This window comes from Ahaetulla prasina, chromosome 15 (genome assembly GCF_028640845.1).
Source record: "Ahaetulla prasina isolate Xishuangbanna chromosome 15, ASM2864084v1, whole genome shotgun sequence".
Classification (NCBI taxonomy): domain Eukaryota; kingdom Metazoa; phylum Chordata; class Lepidosauria; order Squamata; family Colubridae; genus Ahaetulla; species Ahaetulla prasina.
In genome coordinates, this window is record NC_080553.1 from 16,617,890 (window position 1) to 16,639,600 (window position 21,711).

The 21,711-nt window shown below is 47.6% G+C and overlaps 2 protein-coding genes across 3 annotated transcripts; one reads left to right on the plus strand and one right to left on the minus strand.

Moving 5' to 3' along the window:
- The first annotated feature begins 2 nt into the window (after positions 1-2).
- EIF2B1 (eukaryotic translation initiation factor 2B subunit alpha) lies at positions 3-8,133 on the plus strand. 2 transcript variants are annotated; one of them, XM_058158456.1, is made up of 9 exons: positions 3-124; positions 1,576-1,677; positions 2,185-2,321; positions 2,948-3,064; positions 3,592-3,708; positions 3,988-4,052; positions 4,953-5,028; positions 5,862-5,987; positions 7,807-8,133. In XM_058158456.1, the coding sequence occupies exons 1-9, from the start codon at positions 112-114 to the stop codon at positions 7,960-7,962; spliced, it is 909 nt and encodes a 302-aa protein (XP_058014439.1). In that variant the 5' UTR covers positions 3-111; the 3' UTR covers positions 7,963-8,133. The 2 variants fall into 2 exon arrangements, with proteins under 2 accessions (XP_058014439.1, XP_058014440.1); XM_058158457.1 differs by lacking the exon at positions 3-124 and adding an exon at positions 233-332.
- On the minus strand, positions 7,985-19,854 carry DDX55 (DEAD-box helicase 55). Its single transcript, XM_058158452.1, has 14 exons — positions 19,722-19,854; positions 18,457-18,507; positions 18,264-18,350; positions 17,865-17,956; positions 17,698-17,760; positions 16,293-16,442; positions 15,473-15,662; positions 14,890-14,972; positions 14,142-14,273; positions 12,819-12,911; positions 12,406-12,520; positions 11,121-11,289; positions 9,575-9,867; positions 7,985-8,720 (listed from the first exon to the last, which is right to left on the minus strand). The coding sequence occupies exons 1-14, from the start codon at positions 19,827-19,829 to the stop codon at positions 8,568-8,570; spliced, it is 1,779 nt and encodes a 592-aa protein (XP_058014435.1). The 5' UTR covers positions 19,830-19,854; the 3' UTR covers positions 7,985-8,567.
- Between the last annotated feature and the right edge of the window lie 1,857 nt (positions 19,855-21,711).

Here is a 21,711-nt window from a genome sequence, read left to right on the forward strand (position 1 = left end):
GAGTGCAACCGGGAAAGGCTTCCGGCGAGGTCGCGCGGCGCGGCGCCGAAAGTTCCGGGTGAATCGTCGGAATCGCCCGAAGTTTTTTTCTTTTTTCTCCCTTTTATCGCCATGAACGAAACGGGTGAGCGGAGGGGGGGGGGGCGGAGGGGGGGAGGAGAGCCCCGAAACGGGCGTTATTTTGAGGTTTGGTTTTGAATTGGGTTATTTTTTGTTTAGCCTGGCTGGGGGGAGCCGGGAGTCAAGGCGAGGCAAAGAGGCAGGGAAAGTGCATGGACTGCAGAGGGGAAGAGAAGCCTCCGCTGGAAGTTAAACCGGTGGAGCCTCGGCAGGTGGGAAGTGTCAGGATTCCTGCCCTGTCTGAGGTCTCCGCCAGCCGTTTGCTTTCGGATCAGAAAACCTTCTGCCGTCACGTTTCTTTAGCATTGTAGAATGCATGTCAATTGCTTACTATTATTATTATTATTATTATTATTATTATTATTATTATTATTATTATTATTATTATTATTATTATTATTATTATTATTATTATTATTATTATTATTCCTCTTTATAGAGCTGCCTGTCTCTCCTATCTATCTATCTATCTATCTATCTATCTATCTTTCTTTCTTTCTTTCTTTATCTATCTATTTATCTTTTACCTACCTATCATCTATTCATCCATTCATCCATCTACCTATCTATCCAATTATCTTCCGTCCATCATCTATCTGTCTGTCTAGCCATCCACCCATCTCATCTATCCATCCATTCACCCACCCTCTCTCCCTCCCTCCCTCCATCCACCCAGCCACCTATCTAGCACATCTATCTATCTATCTATCTATCTATCTATCTATCTATCTATCTATCTATCTATCTATCTATCTATCTATCTATCTTATCTATCATCTATCTACCTATCATCCATCCATCCATCTATCCATCCATCCACTCACCCTCCTTTCCTCCCTCCCTCTACCCACCCACCACCTATCCATCCATCCACCCATCCACCTCATCTATCCACCCACCCACCCTCCTTCCCTCCCTCCATCCATCCATCCACCACCTCTATCCATCCATCCATCCATCTCATTCATCCGTCCACCTCATCTATCTACCCATCCACCCACCCTCCCTCCCTTCCTACATCCATCCACCCATCTATCCACCCACCCATCCACCCTCCATCCACCCATCTATCCACCCACCCACCCTCCATCCATCCATCCATCCACCCACCCACCCACCTACCATATCTGTCTATCTATCTGTCATCTATCTATCATTCATCTATCTATATCTATCATCTATCTATCATCTATCTACCTATCATCCATCCATCCCTCCATCTATCTATTCTATCGATCTATCTATCTATCTCTAAAAATATTACTTTTCTGAAAGTGGTCCAAACATTATAGCCTATGATGCAAGCAATTGAGAAAGTGGTGGATATAAATAAATATCTGCATTTGGAAGAGTCTCACAACTGCAAAATATTTCAGTCTATAAAATGCGAAAGGAGCATTTTCGTAAGCTTCCGGATTTCTAATGAATTTACGTTTTTCTGTTCCACCTCTGCAGAGCTAGTCGATGCCTTTAACACACAGATGAAGCAGGATCCAGATGTTGCCTCTGCGGTGGCTGCCATCCGGGTCTTACTGGAATTCCTGAAGAGGGACAAAGGTACATAATGTCTTGGCTTTGCATGGGGTGAGCATCCGGCAGAAAGATACTAAATTGCAGGCTGGTGGAATTATGCCTAGATTCTAGTTAGAAATCCCAGAGTGATTTGCAGCAGAGCAGCCTGTTATGTTGACAATAACTAGTCATAATTAAAATAAGTCACGTTGTAAGATACGCATCTTAGTATCTCGGTTCCCTAGCTGGATTTGTATTAAACGCTTTGGCACTTGTCTTAAGCCTTTCTGAACTGTAAAATAAGAATATGAAATATGTTTCCTTGATTTGTAAAACTGTTGCTACTCTTTTCCGGGGTCAAAATTGCTGATCTGGAAGTTAATACAATGAACCTACAGGCAGTGAATGTGTTCCCCTCTTGAGTTAACTTTTATTATATGGCTTCCCAGTTTCTGGCTTCAAGTTTTTATTTTATATTACCAAGATGAAGTCTGTAAAAAAAAATGAAGGCCACGCAGCAGCTTTTTTTTTTTAACCTTTTTATTCCCTGAGGCGAGACCATCCAAGGACTGAGAGCCAATCTGAAACAGGCTATCGAAACGCTCTCTCGCGTCGACTCCTCCGTGGCTATTTCTTCTGGGGGAGAGCTGTTCTTAAGATTCATCAGTCTCACGTCTTTGGAAAACCCGGTGAGTTTCCCTCAGCTCTTTAATGTAAAAGTTCGCCACCCGGCTGCCGATTTTTTTAACATTGAAAAAGGGCTGAATTTGGCTATAATGTGGTTTCGATAAAATAGATTTGTCCCGAATAGTTGAAACAGGTCGAAACGTCAGGGATCGAACTTGGCAAAAACGATTTCTGTAATACGACGTAGGGATTGCCCTACTTGATTCAGTGGTCTCAGCTACAAATTTTCAGAATTTCAGTCACAAATCGAGTTCCGTGGACCTTACTTCATACTTAAGTGGTCAGTAGAGGGGACCGTGCGTAAGTGCACAAACGTGCCTATCGTCCCTGTCATTGTGTTTTATTCTCTTATTCTTGTTCTCGTTTTTTGTTTGACGAATTCCAATAAAAACAACTAAATAAATAAAATGTTGAAGGGCTTCTTGTACAGAAAGCTTTTAATTTTACGTATTACAATGCCGAGTAAGTTTCCCTGCATCTAAGATGAGGGGTTAGAGTTTGTGTGAACCCATACATTCACTCATCTGGGTAAAGATGCTAATCGTGCTACCCAAAGCACGTTTTGACTTGTTTTCTTCCATTTTCTGTATCATCTTCCAATCTCACTTGCTTTCCGTTTCCCCCCCAGGACTATTCCAAATGCAAAGAAATCATGATTGAAAGAGGAGAGGTTTTTCTTCAGCGAATTTCTCTTTCGAGGAAGAAGATCGCCAAGCTTTGTCACAACTTTGTAAAAGATGGCGGCGTGAGTAATACTGTTACGTTTAGTATTTTTTTTTCCCTTCCTGTTTTTCCCCCCGCTTCCTGTTCTTCAATAAATATAACACAGAAGGCAATCTTGGATCACCGAATTTCTTTTTATTTGTCGTGTTATTTGTTTACCAAGCCATTCAATATCCCTATTCTATTCCATTCCATTCCATTTCTATTTCTATTTCTATCCTAAATTCTTATTTCTATTCTATTCTATTCTATTTCTATTTCTATCCTATCCTAAATTCTTATTTCTATTCTATTCTATTCTATTCTATTCTATTCTATTCTATTCTATTCTATTCTATTCTATTCTATTCCTATTCCTATTCCTATTCCTATTCCTATTCCTATTCCTATTCCTATTCCTATTCTTATTCTTATTCTTATTCTTATTCTTATTCTTATTCTTATTCCTATTCCTATTCCTATTTCTATCCTCCTCCTCCTCCTCCTCCTCCTCCCTCTCCTCCTTCTTCTTCTTCTTTTCTAAAACAACTATTTGGCTTGTCTTTCCAGAAGATACTGACTCATGCTTACTCAAAAGTCGTGCTTCGAGTGTTAGAAGAAGCTGCACAGGCCAAGAAACGTTTTAGCGTCTATGTCACGGAATCGCAGCCAGATCGAGCAGGGCAAGTAAACAAAAAACAAACAAACACATTTGTTCTTCCTCTTGGTGAGGTTGTCTGAACGGGGTTGTTTTGAATGTGAAATCCCTAAGCCCATGATTTATGAGCAGTCTCCCAGGGTTTTCCCTTTGCGAAATGAATAAAAAGGTGTTTTAAAAGTAGGGACTTCCCATTTAAAATTTGTTTTAGGCAATTGCTTCGTTTAATAAAAGATAGAATGTAGGATCCGGGTACCATTTCTTATTAAACCGACTCATTTATAACGTCCTAACGTTAACACAGGCAGAAGATGGCAGAAGCCCTCAAGAACCTCGGGATTCCGGTCACCATAGTTCTAGATGCTGCAGTAGGGTAAGTCTGGTGGGTTGATATTGGCAAAGCGCCTTTGACGTGGGAAATTTCCCAGAACCGCATGAGATAAAAGCCATTTGAGTGAATGCTGTTTGGAGAGTAAGAGCAACGTAGTTTATTCGCAGGAAAAGTGGCCTGGCTCACACACACGACAATCATGTCTGCCAAAAAGCATCGCACGAAAACCCAAGGCGTTATTGTTAATACCAGAGGAAGGAGGTCACATAGTGTACATTTCATGTAGGCCTTGACTTACGGCCGTAATTGAGCCCGGCTATGATGGTCGTAAGCTGCGACGATCACAAAGTATCCTTGCCAAACGATCTGGACAAAGAACCTGTTGTAGTGTCGGCCCCTCCAACAGCTGAATCAGAGGTGGAGGCGTGGGAGTCGGGGCCAGCATAAAGGCAACCTGGGAGCTCTGAGGGGGAAGAGGGAATGGAGCTGTGAGAGAGAGAGAGAGAGAGAGAGAGGTGGAGCCTGGGCCATCTGTCAGCCCTCAGATGGAGATTCAACAGCCCCCAGGTCTGGAGGTGGCTGATAAGGAAGAGGAGGAGCAACTGGGTCCAGTGCCTGACGCATAGATGCACAGAAGGCAGAGGAGAGGAGAGCAGTGGAAATCTATGGGCTGGTCCTTGGGACAGAAGAGCCACCGCTGCTAGCGAAGCCCTACCCTAGCTCTGGGAATGAAAGGCAGGGGGCGGAGATGAATAGATGTGGCAGATAACTATTCATCTCCCAGCTAGCTGGACTTGTTAGCCGGCGTTGAGAGAGAAACTTTTTTGCCGGGGTTGCCGGCGCTCCTAATTAAAGGAATCTTTGAGTTTAACTTCAGAGGATTTGTCGTGTTTGGGGAGCCGGGTCAGAGGAGAACCATGTTTTTTCTGTCTTTCTTCACAGGTACATCATGGAAAGGGTCGATTTGGTGATCGTGGGGGCTGAAGGCGTGGTGGAAAATGGCGGGATCATCAACAAGGTGAAGAGGGTTTTGTCTGTCAACCGTGCAGTGACTTCCCAAATGATTGCCGTGTGTGCTCCCAATTCTCGCATTCGTTTTGAGGAAAGCACTCTTGACTTAGCACAGGCTTTCAACCTGCGAGCAGGAAGCTAGTTCCACTTCCAAGAAAGCCCTTCCGACTCGCCCTTCCGTGCTGGGCTGAGGGGGCGGGGGGTGTCTCTTACTTTACTTACTCAATTTGTAGCTGGTCTTTTATTACTTTCACAAAGAACTCAAGGCGGCAAACATCACCAACAGATCTTCCTTCTCTGTTTTTCCTTACAACAACCCTGTCAGGTGGGTTGGGTTGAGAGAGAGAGAGAGAGGGAGTGGGCCCAAAGTCACCCAGCTGGCTTTCATGCGTAAGACAGAACTAGAATTCACCATCTCCTGGTGATTGGCCATAAGTCACCGAGCCAGCTTTTATGCCTAAAGCAGGACTAGAATTCACTGTCTCCTGCTGATTGGCCCAAGAGCACCCAGCCAACTTTCATGCCTAAGGCAGAACTAGAATTCACCGTCTCTTGGTGATTGGCCCAAAGTCACCCACCTGGCTTTCATGTCTAAGGCAGAACTCGAATTCACCGTCTCCTGGTAATTGGCCCAAAGTCACCCAGCCAGCTTTCATGCCTAAGGCAGAACTAGAATTCACCGTCTCCTGGTGATTGGCCCAAAGTCACCCAGCCGGCTTTCATGCCTAAGACGCGACTAGAACTCCCACTTCTGTTCAGAAAATCCCAGTGAGTCAAATGGCTGCTTTGGGTGCGTCCTAACCACTGTGCATCTTCTCCCTTGCCTAACGTCTTCTTCAGATTGGGACCAACCAAATGGCGGTCTGTGCGAAAGCGCAAAACAAACCCTTTTACGTGGTTGCTGAGAGTTTTAAGTTTGTAAGGCTCTTCCCTCTGAACCAGCAGGATGTGCCGGATAAATTTAAGGTAAGAGAAAAGTCTTACTTCCTGGGTCAAACAGAACCCGTTAGCTGGCTGGCCCTTCAGAATTGGCGCATTTTTCTCCGCTGTCGTAACGGATGGTTACGACGCCGTTGTAAGCAAACGGTTGCCAAGTCGAGGGCTACCCGTAATCCATCTTGAATGCAGGTGCTGCTTGACCTACGATTGAGCCGCAAAGCTCTGTTGTTAAGCGAGACAGTTGTTAAAGTGAGCTTCGCTCCATTTTACGACCTTCCTTGCCGATTAAGTGAATCACCGCCCTTGTTTAGTCACACAGTTTGTACTTGACTCTGCTTGTTGGAAGGTCGCAAAATCACCTGATCCCGGGACACTGCGACTGTCATAAATACGATTCAGTTGCCAAGTGTCCGAATTTTGATCAGGTGACCATGGAGATGCTGCAACCATCTTAAGAGTGAAAAACAGTCGTCGCTTTTTTCAGCGCTGTTGTAACTTTGAACAGTCACTGAATGAACGTTTGTAAGATGAGGACTACCTGTAAGGCAGGGACAGAAAGGGGTGGGGTGGGGTCAACTTCAGAAACTTAACCAAAGCTGCCTCGCTCCAATAATGGTAACCCAGTTCGTCCCTTTTTTTCCAAGAGTCAACTGTACGTTACAGTTTTTTCTTTAAGAGGTTTCACTTCTCATCCAAGAAGCTTCTTCGGCTCTGAAGAAGAACTGAACTGAGAGCCGAAGAAGCTTCTTGGGTGAGAAGAGAAACCTCTTCAAAGAAAAAACCAACTTCAGCAGCTTAATGGCTGCCTCTTCTCCGCCAGAAAAAAAGGGCTTCTCCTGGATCAACCAAGGACTTTGTGGTGTCCCTGGGATCGTCAGGATGTGCCCTTCTCAATCACCATCTCTACGGGACGGTGAGGTCCCCTAGAGGACCGTCCAGCGGGGGAGATATCGAGGGCGATCTGGGAGCTCCCTGATCGCCCGTCGTCTCGTCGCGACGTCAGCTCCGTCCTCAAGCTTCTTCAGCTCTGAAGAACTACTGAACTGAGAGCCGAAGAAGCTTCTTGGGTGAGAAGAGAAACCTCTTCAAAGAAAAAACCAACTTCAGCAGCTTAATGGCTGCCTCTTCTCCGCCAGAAAAAAAGGGCTTCTCCTGCATCAACCAGGGACTTTGCGGTGTCCCTGGGATCGTCAGGATGTGCCCTTCTCAATCACCGTCTCTACAGGACGGTGCGGTCCCTAGAGGACCGTCCAGCGGGGGAGATATTGAGGGCGATCTGGGCGCTCCCCGATCGCCCATCGTCTCGTCGCGACATCAGCTCCGTCCTGAAGCTTCTTTGGCTCTGAAGAACTGAACTAAGAGCTGAAGAAGCTTCTTGGGTGAGAAGAGAAACCTCTTCAAAGAAAAAACCAACTTCAGCAGCTTAATGGCTGCCTCTTCTCCGCCAGAAAAAAAGGGCTTCTCCTGGATCAACCAGGGACTTTGCGGTGTCCCTGGGATCGTCAGGATGTGCCCTTCTCAATCACCGTCTCCACGGGACGGTGAGGTCCCTAGAGGACCGTCCAGCGGGGTAGATATTGAGGGCGATCTGGGCGCTCCCCGATCGCCCGTCATCTCGTCGCAACGTCAGCTCCGTTCTGAAGCTTCTTCGGCTCTGAAGAACTACTGAACTGAGCGCCGAAGAAGCTTCTTGGGTGTGAAGAGAAACCTCTTCAAAGAAAGAAACCTCTTCAAAGAAAGAACCATAAAATTTAGTTGCATCTTGGGAAGAAAAAAGCACCTTTGGGACAACCTGGATGACTTGATGACATTTGGTAACCCAAATCATTTGTTTCGTTCTTCTCAGTACAAAGCAGATACGCTGAAGACGCAAAAGCCTCTCGCGGTCGAACACCCTTGGATCGATTATACGTCCCCGTCGCTTATCACGTTGCTGTTTACGGATCTCGGGGTCTTGACCCCTTCGGCTGTGAGCGACGAACTGATTAAACTCTATTTGTAAAGGGCCTCCCCGAACGGGTGGATTGCAAGCAGTAAAGGTTAAAAATAAGCAGCCGAACTTTCTGATCATTTGCCAATTTATTTTACGGATTTTTTTATTTTTTTAAAAATTCATTTGTACAAAAAGGAGCTCGCTGTCCATCCGAAAAGTAAATTATCAGAATAAATCCACTCGGAAGAAAAACCCAAAGGTTTCGTCATATTATTTTCCCGTCCATCTGCTGACCTGAAATAGGCTGCAGTAGAATGTAGTTTAAAATGTATTTTCCAAAAAGTAAGAGGGCGACAAAGTCAAAACTGGGTTGGATCCATTGAATTTAAGGTAAAGGTTCCCCTCGCACGTACGTGCTAGTCGTTCCCGACTCTAGGGGGCAGAGTTCATCTCCGTTTCAAAACTGAAGAGCCAGCGCTGTCCGAAGACGTCTCCGTGGTCATGTGGCCGGCGTGACTCAACGCCAAAGGCGCACGGAACGCTGTCACCTTCCCACCAAAGGTGGACCCTATTTTTTCTACTTGCATTTTTTACCTGCTTTCGAACTGCTAGGTTGGCAGAAGCTGGGACGAGTCACGGGAGACGAGAAAACGTGAATGTTTTCACTTCATCTTTTATCCTTCGGAATCGGAGCCGCTTCCTCCTTTCTTACTGCCCAGCAGCGTCTTCTCGAACTCCTTCTTACTGATTTTGCCCCTTCTGAGCTTTTTCAAAAGCCGGGTATCATTCAGAAGCTCCTCCATATCCTCGTTGTCGAGGTCAGAACCCTAGAGAGAGAGAGATTTTAAAAAAAACAAACAGAAAACGGGACTCAAAATCCCGTTTTTGTAAGTGAGGCTTTTGTTAAATGAGTTGCTGCCGCTTCTAATCGTTCTTTGGACCTCCCTTTCTGCTTGTTCTGGGCAGTCCATCCCCAAGGTGAATCACTGGACCGTTGTCACCTAGGTTTCCTGAGAAAGCATAAATCACAATCTTAGCCCCCCCCCCCCCAAAAAACACCTCTTTTATTGAGACGGCTGTGAATTATGGTCATTCCCAGCCCTGTGTGAAGATTCCGACAGACGTCTGCTCGAGTTCACAACAGTTTTTCAGGGTAAAGTTGATAAGCACCCACCTTTATCTCCTTGAAATGCTGCCAGAGAGCTAATTTCCAGACGCAGGGCAAGGCCAAACTTGGCACAGAGTCACAAACAGAACTTTCAAATCTTGAATCGGCCAGATAAACTAATTGCTTCCTACAAAAGCTCACGTCCCGTTCGCTCCTCTGTTTTGTCTTATGGGAGGGGCCAATCATCTCCAAGCCTTACTGCCGAGTTGCCCTTTTTTTTCCCTTAATTGTTCTTGCCTTCTGGCAGCTCCGCGCATGCGCACAGGCTCACACTGTTCTTCTGCCTCGCTGACGTCAGCTTCCGAAGGCAGCACATAACTACCAGATGGCCCTGGCCCCCTCTCTGCCTCTGACGCAGAGCCTCGTCTGATGTCCCAGTCCCCCACCCACCCACCCAGAGCCAATAAAAACAGGGGGACCTGCTCTAGCTCCCCTAACCCAGTCGGCTTTAGCTCACTTGCAAGAAACCAAGAGGTAGAGAAAAGACCACCCCCACTTCCTGCCCCAACTCACCTCCTCCCTTTTCCGTTTCGCTGTCAATTTCCTTTTCTTCTCCTTCTTTGCTTTCTGCTTGGACCAAGGTTGATTTCGGGGCATCCTCCTCCCCGCTCTGCGAACCGGACCTTCTTCTTTCCGTTGCTCCAACAGTTTCTGCCTCTGCTTTTCCCTGTTCTTGTCTTTGAACGCGATCGAATCTGTGTCGATATCAACGGGAGTGAAGCCCGAGAGGTCCTTCCATTTAAGCTCCGGCATCTTCGGCATCTTCACAAGGGCAAACCCTCGGGCGAGGCTGGCGAAGTCGAGATCTGTTAAGAAAGGGACACAGACCGGTGGGTCTCGGAACCCAAAGTGGAGACTCGGGGGTGGGGGAAGGGGAATTCAGATGCCGCGATATCCCTAAGCTTGTGGTGGCGGAAAGCTGCAAACAGTTTGAGGGCAACAGAGAAGAGGCCAAAGTGGGCGGGTGGCTGAGTGGCCAGGCTAAATGGGCTTCTCCCAGTCACTGGACTGGAGCAATTGGCAGGGGGTGCGGTTTTGTTTTGTTTTCTTACTATTTTGGCTTGTGTGCGCGTCTCACTTCGACCTGGTAGAAAACCATGTGGTTGAAATGTGACAGGAAAACAGGAGAGAATTCTTGGCTATAAGCTCCAAGAAAATGTTTAGGGGTTTTGCCTAGTATTGGGTATGGAATCTCTTTCTCCCTCTTTCACACACACACACACACACACACACACACACACACACACAGAGGGAGAGAGGAAGAAAGGGAGGGGGAGGGAGAGAGAGGGAGGGAGAAAGAGAGAAGGAGGGACAATGGAAGGAAGAGAGAGAGGGATAGAGAGGGTGGGAGGGAGAAAGGGTGGAAGGGAGAGAGAGAGAGAAAGGGAGGGATAGAGAGGGAGGGAGAGGGGAGGAGGGAGGGAACGAGGGAGAGAGAGAGACCGTTATTTAGACATCATCAGACATTGAAAATAGCAAGACAAATAGCAAGACATGCTATTTTTTTTATCTATCTATCTATCTATCTATCTATCTATCTATCTATCTATCTTTGTTTTCGTAAGTTTTCACGGGTATATGTATGCAGGTTTTGGTATGTTCGGGTCTTTTCCCATGTAAGATTGGAAGTATTTAGGCAACGTTTCGATGAGATCTCACTCATCATCTTCAGGCTTTGGCTTTGTTCTTAAGTGAGCAAAAGAACAATACCAAAGCCTGAAGATGATGAGTGAGATCTCATCGAAACATTGCCTAAATACTTCCAATCTTACACGGGAAAAGACCCAAACATACCAAAACCTGCATAGATAGATAGATAGATAAATAGATAGGTAGATAAACAAGAAACCAGGATAACAAAACAGGAGTGACCAAAACTAACCTAAAGTTCCAAGAGATTGCAAAGTTATTTAAGAACTGGAATGTCTTCGAAATAAATGTTGGAAATGCTAATAGGCAGGTTATCCTATGTGGGGGCCATGTTAAAAAATAAAAAAGGCAACAACCCTCAAAAGTGATAGAACGAAACGGTCAGCGTTTTAAAACAAAACCAACTCACCTTTGATGCGGAAGATCAGGTTGCATTCGTGCTTGGCGTAGGCTTGGACGCAAGAGACGAACGCCTTCATCCCTTTCTCGTACATCGCTCTGTCGGCCAGGCTCAGCGCCTTCAGCTTCGGCAGGACGTCCGCCACGCTCCTCTGCGGGTTCAGTTCCTCCATGGGGCACTGATTGTGAAGATTGTGCTTTTAGCTCATCCACACTCTCAAAATGACACGTTTTTCATATACCGCACTTTTCGGAGTATAACACGCACTTTCCCCCGCCCTGCCCCCCCAAAAGAGGGTGGAAATGTCGGGGTGTCTTATACACCAAATACAGCCATTTTTGGCCTCCCCCAAAATCCCACCCCGCGGGTCCCATTTTCGCCAAAAACAGGCCCATTTTTCGCAAAAATGGAGCATGCAGAGGGTTTGGGAGGCCTGCAGAGTGCTCCTGGGGCCTGGGGAGGGCAAAAACGGGCCACTTTTTGTAAAAAAAAACAACAGGCCTGTTTTTGGCCTCCCAAACCCCTCACGCGTCACGTTTTTGCCCTCTGCACTCTGCAGGCCTCCCAAACCCACTACATGCTCCATTTTCGCCAAAAACAGGCCCATTTTTCACAAAAATGGGACGCGCAGAGGGTTTGGGAGGCCTGCAGAGTGCTCCTGGGGGCTGGGGAGGGCAAAAACATTTTCCCCCCTTGTTTTCTTCAAAATCTTGGTGCGTCGTATACTCCGGTGCATCTTACAGTCCGAAAAATACGATATATTTATCTTTTTTAAAGATTCTTTCCCTTTTGGCATTCGTTCAGTTTCAGGCGGCACGCGGAGCCGTATCCGTGGCCACGCAAGCATTGCCTTAGCTCAGCTCCAGCGCGCATGCGAACTGGTAGTAAAGGCAAGTAGAACCCAGCCCTGTTCTGGTCCCATCGTAAGTCGGGAAAGGGGCCATTTTTGGCCTCTGGAGGGCCTCGGAGGAGGGGGGGAAAGGCCATTTTTTCCCTCCCCAGGCTCCAAGAAAGCCTCTAGAGTCTGGGGAGGGCGAAAAACTACCGGGCCCAACATGCCATCACGTGCCAAAAGCAGGGGGAGCGCGAGGGGGGTCATGCGTGCATGCGTGGGGGGGTGGGGCACATTGGGTGTGGGCACACGCACGTACGACCCCCCCCTGTACTCCCCCCCCCCACTTGGCACGCGACGGCAAAAAGGTTAGCCGTCACTACCCTAGCTGATTCTCTCCTAGTTCTGGATCAAAATACAACCCCTCACCTTCTGGTCCCCTCACCTTCTAGATCCGCTCACCTTCTGGTTAATGGCCAGGAAACTGATGTAAGCTTCTTCCATGGGAAGTAAGAAGACCAGGGCGCTGCCCAGGTGGCCGATGCGGGCGGTGCGGCCGCAGCGATGCACGAAGGCGCTGCAGAAAAACCGGGAGAGAAAACCGGGCGAAGGAACAGCTTTTAAAACTCTTCAGACTCCCATTTAAACAAGCAGGGGATCCTCACCGAAACCACGTTTTGGGGACGTCCACTCCCAGAGTTCCCCAGGCAGCTCGGCGGGCTGGGGAATTCTGGGAGTGCAAGTCCACAAGTCTTAATGTGTTGGACACACAACCCCTTGCACTGAGCAGTGAGACAGTCCTGCTATTCCTTTGGGGAAGCCCGAGAGTGCTGCCCCACCAGGCTGCTTTTAAAGAGAGGGAGAAAAGGGGGTACCTTGCACTGCTTGGAGGGTCGTACTGCAAAACCCAGTTCACCTCCGGGATGTCTATGCCACGGGCCATCACGTCGGTACACACCAGGATGCCGCTGGGAAATTGAGAAGGGCGACAAAATGTTGAAAAGGAGAAGGGGACCAGAGCTAGAGCAGTAAGGTCGCTTAATATTTGAAGCACAGCAGGATTTGACATTAAATCGGCCATAATAATCGTAATTATTATAATCCATAATAATTATCATAAGAGGGACACAGTGGCTAAGACGCTGAGCTTGTCGATCAAAAGGTCAGCAGTTCAGTCGTTCGAGTCCCTAGTGCCACGTAACAGGGTGAGCTCCCATGATTTGTCCCAGCTCCTGCCAACCTAACAGTTCGAAAGCAGGTAAAAAATGCAAGTAGAAAAATAGGGACCACCTTTGGTGGGAAGGGAACAGCGTTCCGTGCACCTTTGGCGTTGAGTCATGCCGGCCACATGACCACGGAGACGTCTTCGGACAGCGCTGGCTCTTCGGCTTTGAAACAGAGATGAGCACCACCCCCTAGAGTCGGGAACGACTACAACATATGTGCGAGGGGAACCCTTTACCTTTACCTTTAATAATTATCATTAGATTTCATTTATCCCATTATTATATTATAACTCACTCAAGGCGGGAACGTATCTAATGTATCTAACGTATCTTCCTCGTCGTTTTCCCGTTGAGTTGGTTTGGGTTGAGTGAGATGAGCTGGCTCAAAGTTGCCAGGCAGCTTCTGTGCCTAAGGTGGAACTAGAACTCACCATCTCCTGGTGATTAGCCCAAAGTCAGCCAGCCAGCTTTCATGCCTAAGGCAGAACTAGAACTCACCGTCTCCTGGTGATTGGCCCAAAGTAACCCAGCCAGCTTCCGTGCCTAACATGGGACTAGAACTCACTGTCTCCTGGTTTCTATGCCAGCACCGAAACTACTACACCCAATTGGGTACTATAAATTAGTTTAACATAAACTAATGTGGTTTGCTAGGTTAGCAAAATAGGATCTACAAAGCCAATTCCTGGGATTTGCATACAATGGATTGTGGCCAAATTGTGAGTTGTCCAAGCAAGCCACGATTAGGGAAATCTCGACTTAGGGAAGTGGGAATTCACCCGGCATGCCATAGATTTCCAAAGTTAGCAAATTTTGAATTCTTTGGACCTCTTTCAGATATCTTCCCACCTCAATTAAGATGGTGTTTCTCAGCATGTACACAAACACAAACATCCCTCCCAATGCATCGCTATACATTCTCTCTCTTCTTGCGGCTGGTCGGTTTTAGCCCTTGCAAAACTATTTTTCTACCTTGGAAGTTTCCGGAACTCTGTGAAGATCCTGTTCCTTTTGTGTTTCATCTTCCCGTGGATGCACATGATTTTCACATTCTTAATCAAAGACTCCAAAGCCTTCCCATAATATTCCACGCAAGCACAGGTACTAAAATTGAAAAGAGAGAGCTACGTTTTAAACAAAAAAAACCAAAACATTTTTAATTCTATGTAGCCTCTAAGCTTGGGAACAGCGAAAATTGTTTATGGTAAGCCTCCGTCCTCATCTTGTTGTGTCTGCGCCCCCCGAGCCGGGCCTCCTGCCAGAAAGTGACTTGGAAAGTGAGGGGGAAGAGTTGTCAGGACTTACCTCGGGAGCACCGGCTTCCCTGGCTCCGAGGCCTCCGTCCCGACTCTTTCCCCCCCCAGGCCACGCCTCCAGACCCAGCTGATGGCAATCAGGCCTGGCTGGACCCTAGGTTTCATAGGCAGGAGAGGAGGGAACAGCAGAAGCAGGGGTGGGGAAGGCCTAGGAAATACTGAGTCATGGAGCCACACCCCACAGGATATAAAGGCAGCAACAGCTGCTGTGCCTCTTCATAGCAGGCAAATTAACTGCTTAACCAAGAGCTGAAGTACTGTTTGACTCATCGGCGTCGAGGGAGATAACAGAGACACTTGGCAAACGCTCGCTATTTTGTTGCCAGAGCTGATAGTGCCGGCTAATTAAGCCATCGCTCGGACGGAGGCGAGGGGGGACAGAACACATATCCATTTTATCCCACCTGAAAAAGACAAGATGCTTTTCTGGTTTGTGTTGACGAAGGAAGTGAACCAGCTGGTTAAACTTCTCATCGGCCTTGCAGATCTACAAATATACCAAGACAGGAACAATTTAGCGAAGGATTAAATTCAGAAAATGTATTTATTTAACATATGGCAAATACAAGCATGGACTTTTAGAGGTTCAAAGGTTTATGTCCAGTCCACCCAGCTGTTGTGGTCTGCTGGCAACAGAGTCGGGCAGCGATGAGGCTGAGGAAGGACATGGGCCAGTCCTGGAGGCTGGGAAAGGTCCGGATGAGGGATCTGCCTCAGAGGCAGAGGTGGGGCCAGGGCCATCGGGGAGTGATGTGGGGACTCCGGAGCCTCCAGAGGCTGACAGTAGTGAGGCAGAGGAAGAGGAGGAGCCTGTTCCTAATGCACGCATGAGAAGAGCTGCCAGAAAGCAAGTACAGCTCAAGCAAAGGACGTCTCAGGAGTAAGGCCAAGACATGATTGGCCCCTCCCATAAGGCTTAAAAGACCAGCAACGGCATTTGGGCTCTTTGTCAGAAAACGCCCCTCCAGAAAACAGAATGGACCTCACCATGTAATAGTTCTGGAGCCGAGTGGGCGTCTTCTGGGTGTTAGTCGCTGCCATTCCTTTCTCCTTCACCGAGATACGGACAGGGTTCCGGAGTCCGGCTCTCACTAAGTTTTCCACCTCCTGGGTCTGAGTTGCGGAGAAGAGCCCCGTCCGTCTCTGCTTGGGCAGAAAATCCAGGATGGTATTCAAACTGCGGGCAAATACAACGCACAGTGTCAGAAGCATTCTGTTAGCAAAAGGCTAAACCAGATTCCCTAGGCTCGTGATGGCGAACCTGTGGTACGCAGAGCCGTATCTGTGGGCACACAAGCGTTGCCCTAGCTCAGCTCCAGTGCGCATGCGCGTGGCAGCCAGCTGATTTTCGGGCTTCCGCACCCACCGGAAGTTGGGAAATGGGCCGTTTCTGGCCTCCGGAGGGTCTCCAAGTGGGGGGAAGGCTGTTTTTGCCCTCCCCAAGCTCCAAGAAAGGCTCTGGAGCTTGAGGAGGGTGAAAAACAGGCCTATTGGGCCCACTGGTAATCTTTTTGCCGTTGCGTACCAAAAACGGGGGAGCACTGGAGAGTTGCACACAGTGGGGCGGAGCACAGGGGGGCATTGAATTATGGATGTTGGCACACACGGGTGCGACCGACCACCACGCCCGCCCAACCCCTGCTTTTGCCACGCAACGGCAAAAAGGTTAGCCATCACTGCCCTAGGCAATTCAGCAACAGGTGCAAAATATAATTCCTGGAAGCTGGAACAAGCAACTTGGAGAAAAGAGAATTAAATCCATCAATCCAGTTTATAGTAATGAATGTCAACAAAGACAAGAATTTACCTTGCTTCGAACCCCATGTCCAGTAGCCGATCTGCTTCATCCAAGACCAAAATATCCAGAGATTTTACAGCCTTGGCCAAATCCAGGCCCTCCGATTTCCTCCTGAACATGTCCTCCAAACGACCTGGAGTGGCCACCAGGATGTTTCCACTATTCAGGACAGACAAAAAAAAAAGATTTTTAGTTTGGTTTTGAGATGGGTACTTGGAACAGCTTAGATCCTGCAACGATACCTTTTAACACTTTCAAGGAATAATGTTGTCAGGGTTCCTAAGGATGCCCTAATTAAATCATGAGCCTCGAGCCAAGCTTCAAAAGGAATCCAGTTATTTATAGCCAGCTCTGACCCTACATAATTTACGGCCCAAACATGATCCTGTTTCCCCCTTCCCCCCAGAGTGTGTCATCAATCACATTCTCCAACAGGTTGTTGAGATCACTCCCCCCTTGGCTGCTGTGGGTAACCCTGGGATACAGCCTTGAGAGACATAAGTCTGGAATGTGCATCTGTCTTTGGCTGCCATGCCGTTGGGTAGGTTTCCCATCCCCCTTTGCTTATGGCAACCGGAGAGCAGGCCAGTTGCTTTGTGAGTTGACAAATGTCTGCCAATCCTAGATCCTTGGGAAGGACTCCACAGGTGGATAAAAGTGCCAAATCTATGTTCTGTCCCCCCCACCTCAGTCCGGGAGCCACGTGAACTGATTCAATTAGCCGGCAATTCAGTCCACGACAGCTATTAGCTCTGGCAGCAAACCAGAGAGCGTCTGCCAAAGTTTTCTTTATCTTCCTTGATGACAGCGTGTCAGAAGCTCGTTACCGGAGCAACCAGGAAGTCAGGAACAAACAGCAATCCAAGCCAAATGCTCAGTCAAATAGTTCAGCTCAAGTTTTCTCCAGTCAGTTTGGTTTGTCCGTCACGAAGTAGTAGAGCAGCCCCTCCTGCTTTTATACCCTGTGGGGTGTGGCTCCGTGACTCAGCACTTTCTAGACCTGCTCCACCCCTTCTTCTGTTGTTCCCGCCTCTCTTGTCTATGAAACTGGGGATCTAACCAGGACTGATTGTCCACAGCTGAGTCTGGAAGTGTTGCCTGGGCGGAGGGAGATACAGGAGACAGAGGCCTCGTCACCTCCTCCACCTGGCCTGCCTCTGGCTCCTGGAGCTCAGCCAGAGAGGCCAGCCCTGCAGAGAGGAGCCCTGACGGCCTTTCCCCCTCACTCTCTGAGTCACTTTCTGGCAGGGGGCCAGGCCTGGTGGGGCGGGGATGGGGGCTGGAGCCACACAATCTACTCTAAACACCTGGCTGACTGTGCGACCAATAATAAATTAAATTTATATACTGCCTGACTCCCAGTGACTCCGGGTGGTTAATAGTTTTACAGCCATGACCTCTACATTGAACTCACCCTCGTTCTTTGAATCTTTCCACGTCTTCCATCGGATTTTTCCCACCAATCAAAAGGCACTGACTGAGGAAAAGAAAAGAAAAGAAAAGAAAAGAAGAAGAAGCAACATCTTAAGTCAAAAAACAAACAAGGTCATCCTGCTTTCCTAACCACCAGATGGGACTTACCTGAACTGGGGGTAATATTTAACGAAATGGGAGATCACCTCATCTATTTGGATAGCAAGCTCTCTTGTGGGAGTGATGATAAGAGCGCCAATCTAAAATGGCAAGCCACAAAAACAGAATTATTATCAATTTTTTTTTTGTTTACATTTATACCCCGCCCTTCTCTGAAGACTCAGGGCGGCTTACAGTGTATAAGGCAATGCAGCTTCAGCTGCCCCTAAGTTATATTAGCAAGACCTCTCTCTCTCTCTTTCACAAAATGCAGACCCAAAAATAATTATGTTCAATATTTCTTACATAGCAACAAGGATTTCAATGTCGGGCGGCGGTTAGAAAAGTGGGATTCCCAGATTATCCCGCTAGGTCTTAAAAAAAAAAAGAAATGAACCCACGTGTTACCTGCATTTTTTTAAGCTTTTCTTCACGCCGGAGAAGTATTTCTATGAGGGGAATGACAAATGCTAGCGTTTTTCCACTGCCAGTTACCTGAGGAGATGAAAAATAAAGAGATATCCACGAGGTTCCTGAAGGGCTCCAAGAAGAAAAATCATGGCTAAAACTATATTTTTTTTTAAAAAAAAGAATCACTCACTGCTTCAGCTGCCACATCTTTATTAGTCATAAATAAAGGGATGGTTGCGCTCTGTTGAAGAAGCGAGAGGAGAAATTATGAGGGGCCGTGAATGCTTTGAAAGAAACGCATCAGAGGAACGAAAGTGATTGATTGGACACACAAGGAATTTGTCTTTGGTGCATATGCTCTCAGCGTACATAAAAGAAAAGATACGTTCATCAAGAATCATAAGGTACAACACTTAATGATAGTCATAGGGTACAAATAAGCAATCAGGAAACAAAATCAATATAAATCGTAAGGATACAAGCAACAAAGTTATAGTCATGCAGTCATAAGTGGAAGGAGATGGGTGATGGGAACATGAGAAGATTAATAGTAGTGCAGATTTAGTCAATAGTTTGACAGTGTTGAGGGATTTATTTGTTTAGCAGAGTGATGGCCTTCGGGAAAAAACTGTTCTTGTGTCTAGTTGTTCTGGTGTGCAGTGCTCTATAGCGTCGTTTTGATGGTAGGAGTTGAAACAGTTTATGTCCAGGATGTGAGGGATCTGTAGATATTTTCCCAGCCCTCTTCTTGACTCGTGCAGTATACAGGTCCTCCATGGATGGCAGGTTGGTAGCAATTATTTTTTCTGCACTTCTAATTATCCTCTGAAGTCTGTGTTTTTCTTGTTGGGTTGCAGAACCGAACCAGACAGTTATAGAGGTGCAAATGACAGACTCAATAATTCCTCTGTAGAACCGGATCAGCAGCTCCTTGGGCAGTTTGAGTTTTCTGAGTTGGTGCAGAAAGAACCTTCTTTGTTGTGCTTTTTCGATGTCGTTTTTGATGTTAGGTTTCCTTTCTTTAAAAAAAATCAATCTTTTCTAATGTTTTTGTTTTCGACAAATATGGCTTGAAATTGTATGGATAATATACTATTAGTATTAGGAGGAGGAGTGTTATTACAGAATACCCATTTGGAAGAGCTTGGGTAGCTTTCCCTTAATCCAGAGGTCTCCAACCTTGGCCCCTTTAAGACTTGTGGACTTCAACTCCCAGAATCCCTCAGCCAGCAAAGCTGGCTGAGGAATTCTGGGAGTTGAAGTCCACAAGTCTTAAAGGGGCCAAGGTTGGAGACCCCTGCCTTAATCCAAATCCTCTTCTTCCTCCAGGAGGGCTGGCATCCAATCCCATCAGCACGTGTGTGTAAGGGGTGGGAACGATGGGATTTGGAGTCCAGCCTGCGGAGAATCGGAAAGGGAGCCCCCAGCCCCCACCCCACCCCCGCTTCCCTATACCTGCACGGGCGTCATGTGAGAGAAGCGCAGCTCCCGCAAGGCCTGCAGGACTCCCGGGCTGAGCTCCACGGGCAGCGATGCCCACGTCCCCTCCGTCACCTGCTCCATCTTGCTCCCCTCCCCCCCGCCACCGCCTTTTTGTTTTTTGGGGCCCGGAAATCCCGTCCGACCTCTTAAAAGGTCCCCCTCGCGGCGAGCGTCCGTCACTTCCGGTCCCTCCGACTGAAACAATATCAATATAAATCGTAAGGATACAAGCAACAAAGTTATAGTCATGCAGTCATAAGTGGAAGGGGATGGGTGATGGGAACAATGAGAAGATTAATAGTAGTGTAGATTTAGTCAATAGTTTGACAGTGTTGAGGGAATTATTTGTTTAGCAGAGTGATGGCCTTCGGGAAAAACCTGTCCTTGTGTCTAGTTGTTCTGGTGTGCAGTGCTCTATAGCGTCGTTTTGAGGGTAGGAGTTGAAACAGTTTATGTCCAGGATGTGAGGGATCTGTACATATTTTCCCAGCCCTCTTCTTGACTCGTGCAGTATACAGGTCCTCCATGGATGGCAGGTTGGTAGCAATTATTTTTTCTGCACTTCTAATGATCCTCTGAAGTCTGTGTCTGTCTTGTTGGGTTGCAGAACCGAACCAGACAGTTATAGAGGTGCAAATGACAGACTGAATAATTCCTCTGTAGAACCGGATCAGCAGCTCCTTGGGCAGTTTGAGTTTTCTGAGTTGCTGCAGAAAAAACCTTCTTTGTTGTGCTTTTTCGATGTTGTTTTTGATGTTAGGTTTCCTTTCTTTAAAAAAAATCAATCTTTTCTAATGTTTTTGTTTTCGACAAATATGGCTTTAAATTGTATGGATAATATACTATTAGTATTAGGAGGAGGAGTGTTATTACAGAATACCCATTTGGAAGAGCTTGGGTGGCTTTCCCTTAATCCAGGGGTCTCCAACCTTGGCCCCTTTAAGACTTGTGGACTTCAACTCCCAGAATCCCTCAGCCAGCAAAGCTGACTGAGGAATTCTGGGAGTTGAAGTCCACAAGTCTTAAAGGCCAAGGTTGAGACCCTGCCTAATCCAAATCCTCTTCTTCCTCCAGGAGGGCTGGCATCCAATCCCATCAGCACGTGTGTGTAAGGGATGGGAACGATGGGATTTGGAGTCCAGCCTGCGGGGAATCGGAAAGGGAGCCCCCAGCCCCCACCCCACCCCCGCTTCCCTATACCTGCACGGGCGTCATGTGAGAGAAGCGCAGCTCCCGCAAGGCCTGCAGGACTCCCGGGCTGAGCTCCACGGGCAGCGATGCCCACGTCCCCTCCGTCACCTGCTCCATCTTGCTCCCCTCCCCCCCGCCACCGCCTTTTTGGTTTTTGGGGCCCGGAAATCCCGTCCGACCTCTTAAAAGGTCCCCCTCGCGGCGAGCGTCCGTCACTTCCGGTCCCTCCGACCGGGAAACAAAATCCCGCACGGAAGGTTCCGTCCCGGGATGAAAAATAAATGAATTTCTACTCCGACGGGCCCACCCCCACCCCCACTCTCTGGTCAAGCAGGACACCCACCCGGGACCATTGTGGACCGTCCAGTCTCTTCTTGGAAACCTCCAGAGATGGGGGGGAAAAGCACCTTTGGGACGACAGAGATGGATCACCCACAACCGTGGGAGGATCTCTTGTCTTGGTCATGTTACCTTGGCAAGAGTGGCTCTACTTTTCTAATCGTAGTTAGGAAACTAGGGTGCTTGGGAGCAGCTGCCTAGGGTCTTGGGGTGCGAGGGAAGACTCCTCACCCCCTCCGGGGAATGCCGAATATTTGCACCCTGAAAACATCCCAAGGAATATACTAGGGCAGCGCTTCCTTTTGTCATGGAAAAAGACGGAGATTATGTTGTTCTAAGAAGCAGCATTCCAGTGTTGGAATGCTCCAACACTGGAAAAAATTAAGAAAATGTTGGATAACCATTTGTCTGAGATGGTGTAGGGTTTCCTGCC

Excerpts from the sequence above, each read along its gene's own strand:
- EIF2B1 (XM_058158456.1), top strand. Across the intron at positions 3,065-3,591 it reads ACTTTGTAAAAGATGGCGGC|AAGATACTGACTCATGCTTA; the intron begins GTGAGTAATACT and ends TTGTCTTTCCAG. Across the intron at positions 3,709-3,987 it reads AGCCAGATCGAGCAGGGCAA|AAGATGGCAGAAGCCCTCAA; the intron begins GTAAACAAAAAA and ends TAACACAGGCAG.
- DDX55 (XM_058158452.1), bottom strand. The coding sequence starts at position 19,829 with ATGGAGCAGGTGACGGAGGGGACGTGGGCATCGCTGCCCGTGGAGCTC. Across the intron at positions 18,351-18,456 it reads AAGATGTGGCAGCTGAAGCA|GTAACTGGCAGTGGAAAAAC; the intron begins GTGAGTGATTCT and ends TCATCTCCTCAG. Across the intron at positions 17,761-17,864 it reads AAATATTACCCCCAGTTCAG|TCAGTGCCTTTTGATTGGTG; the intron begins GTAAGTCCCATC and ends TCTTTTCCTCAG.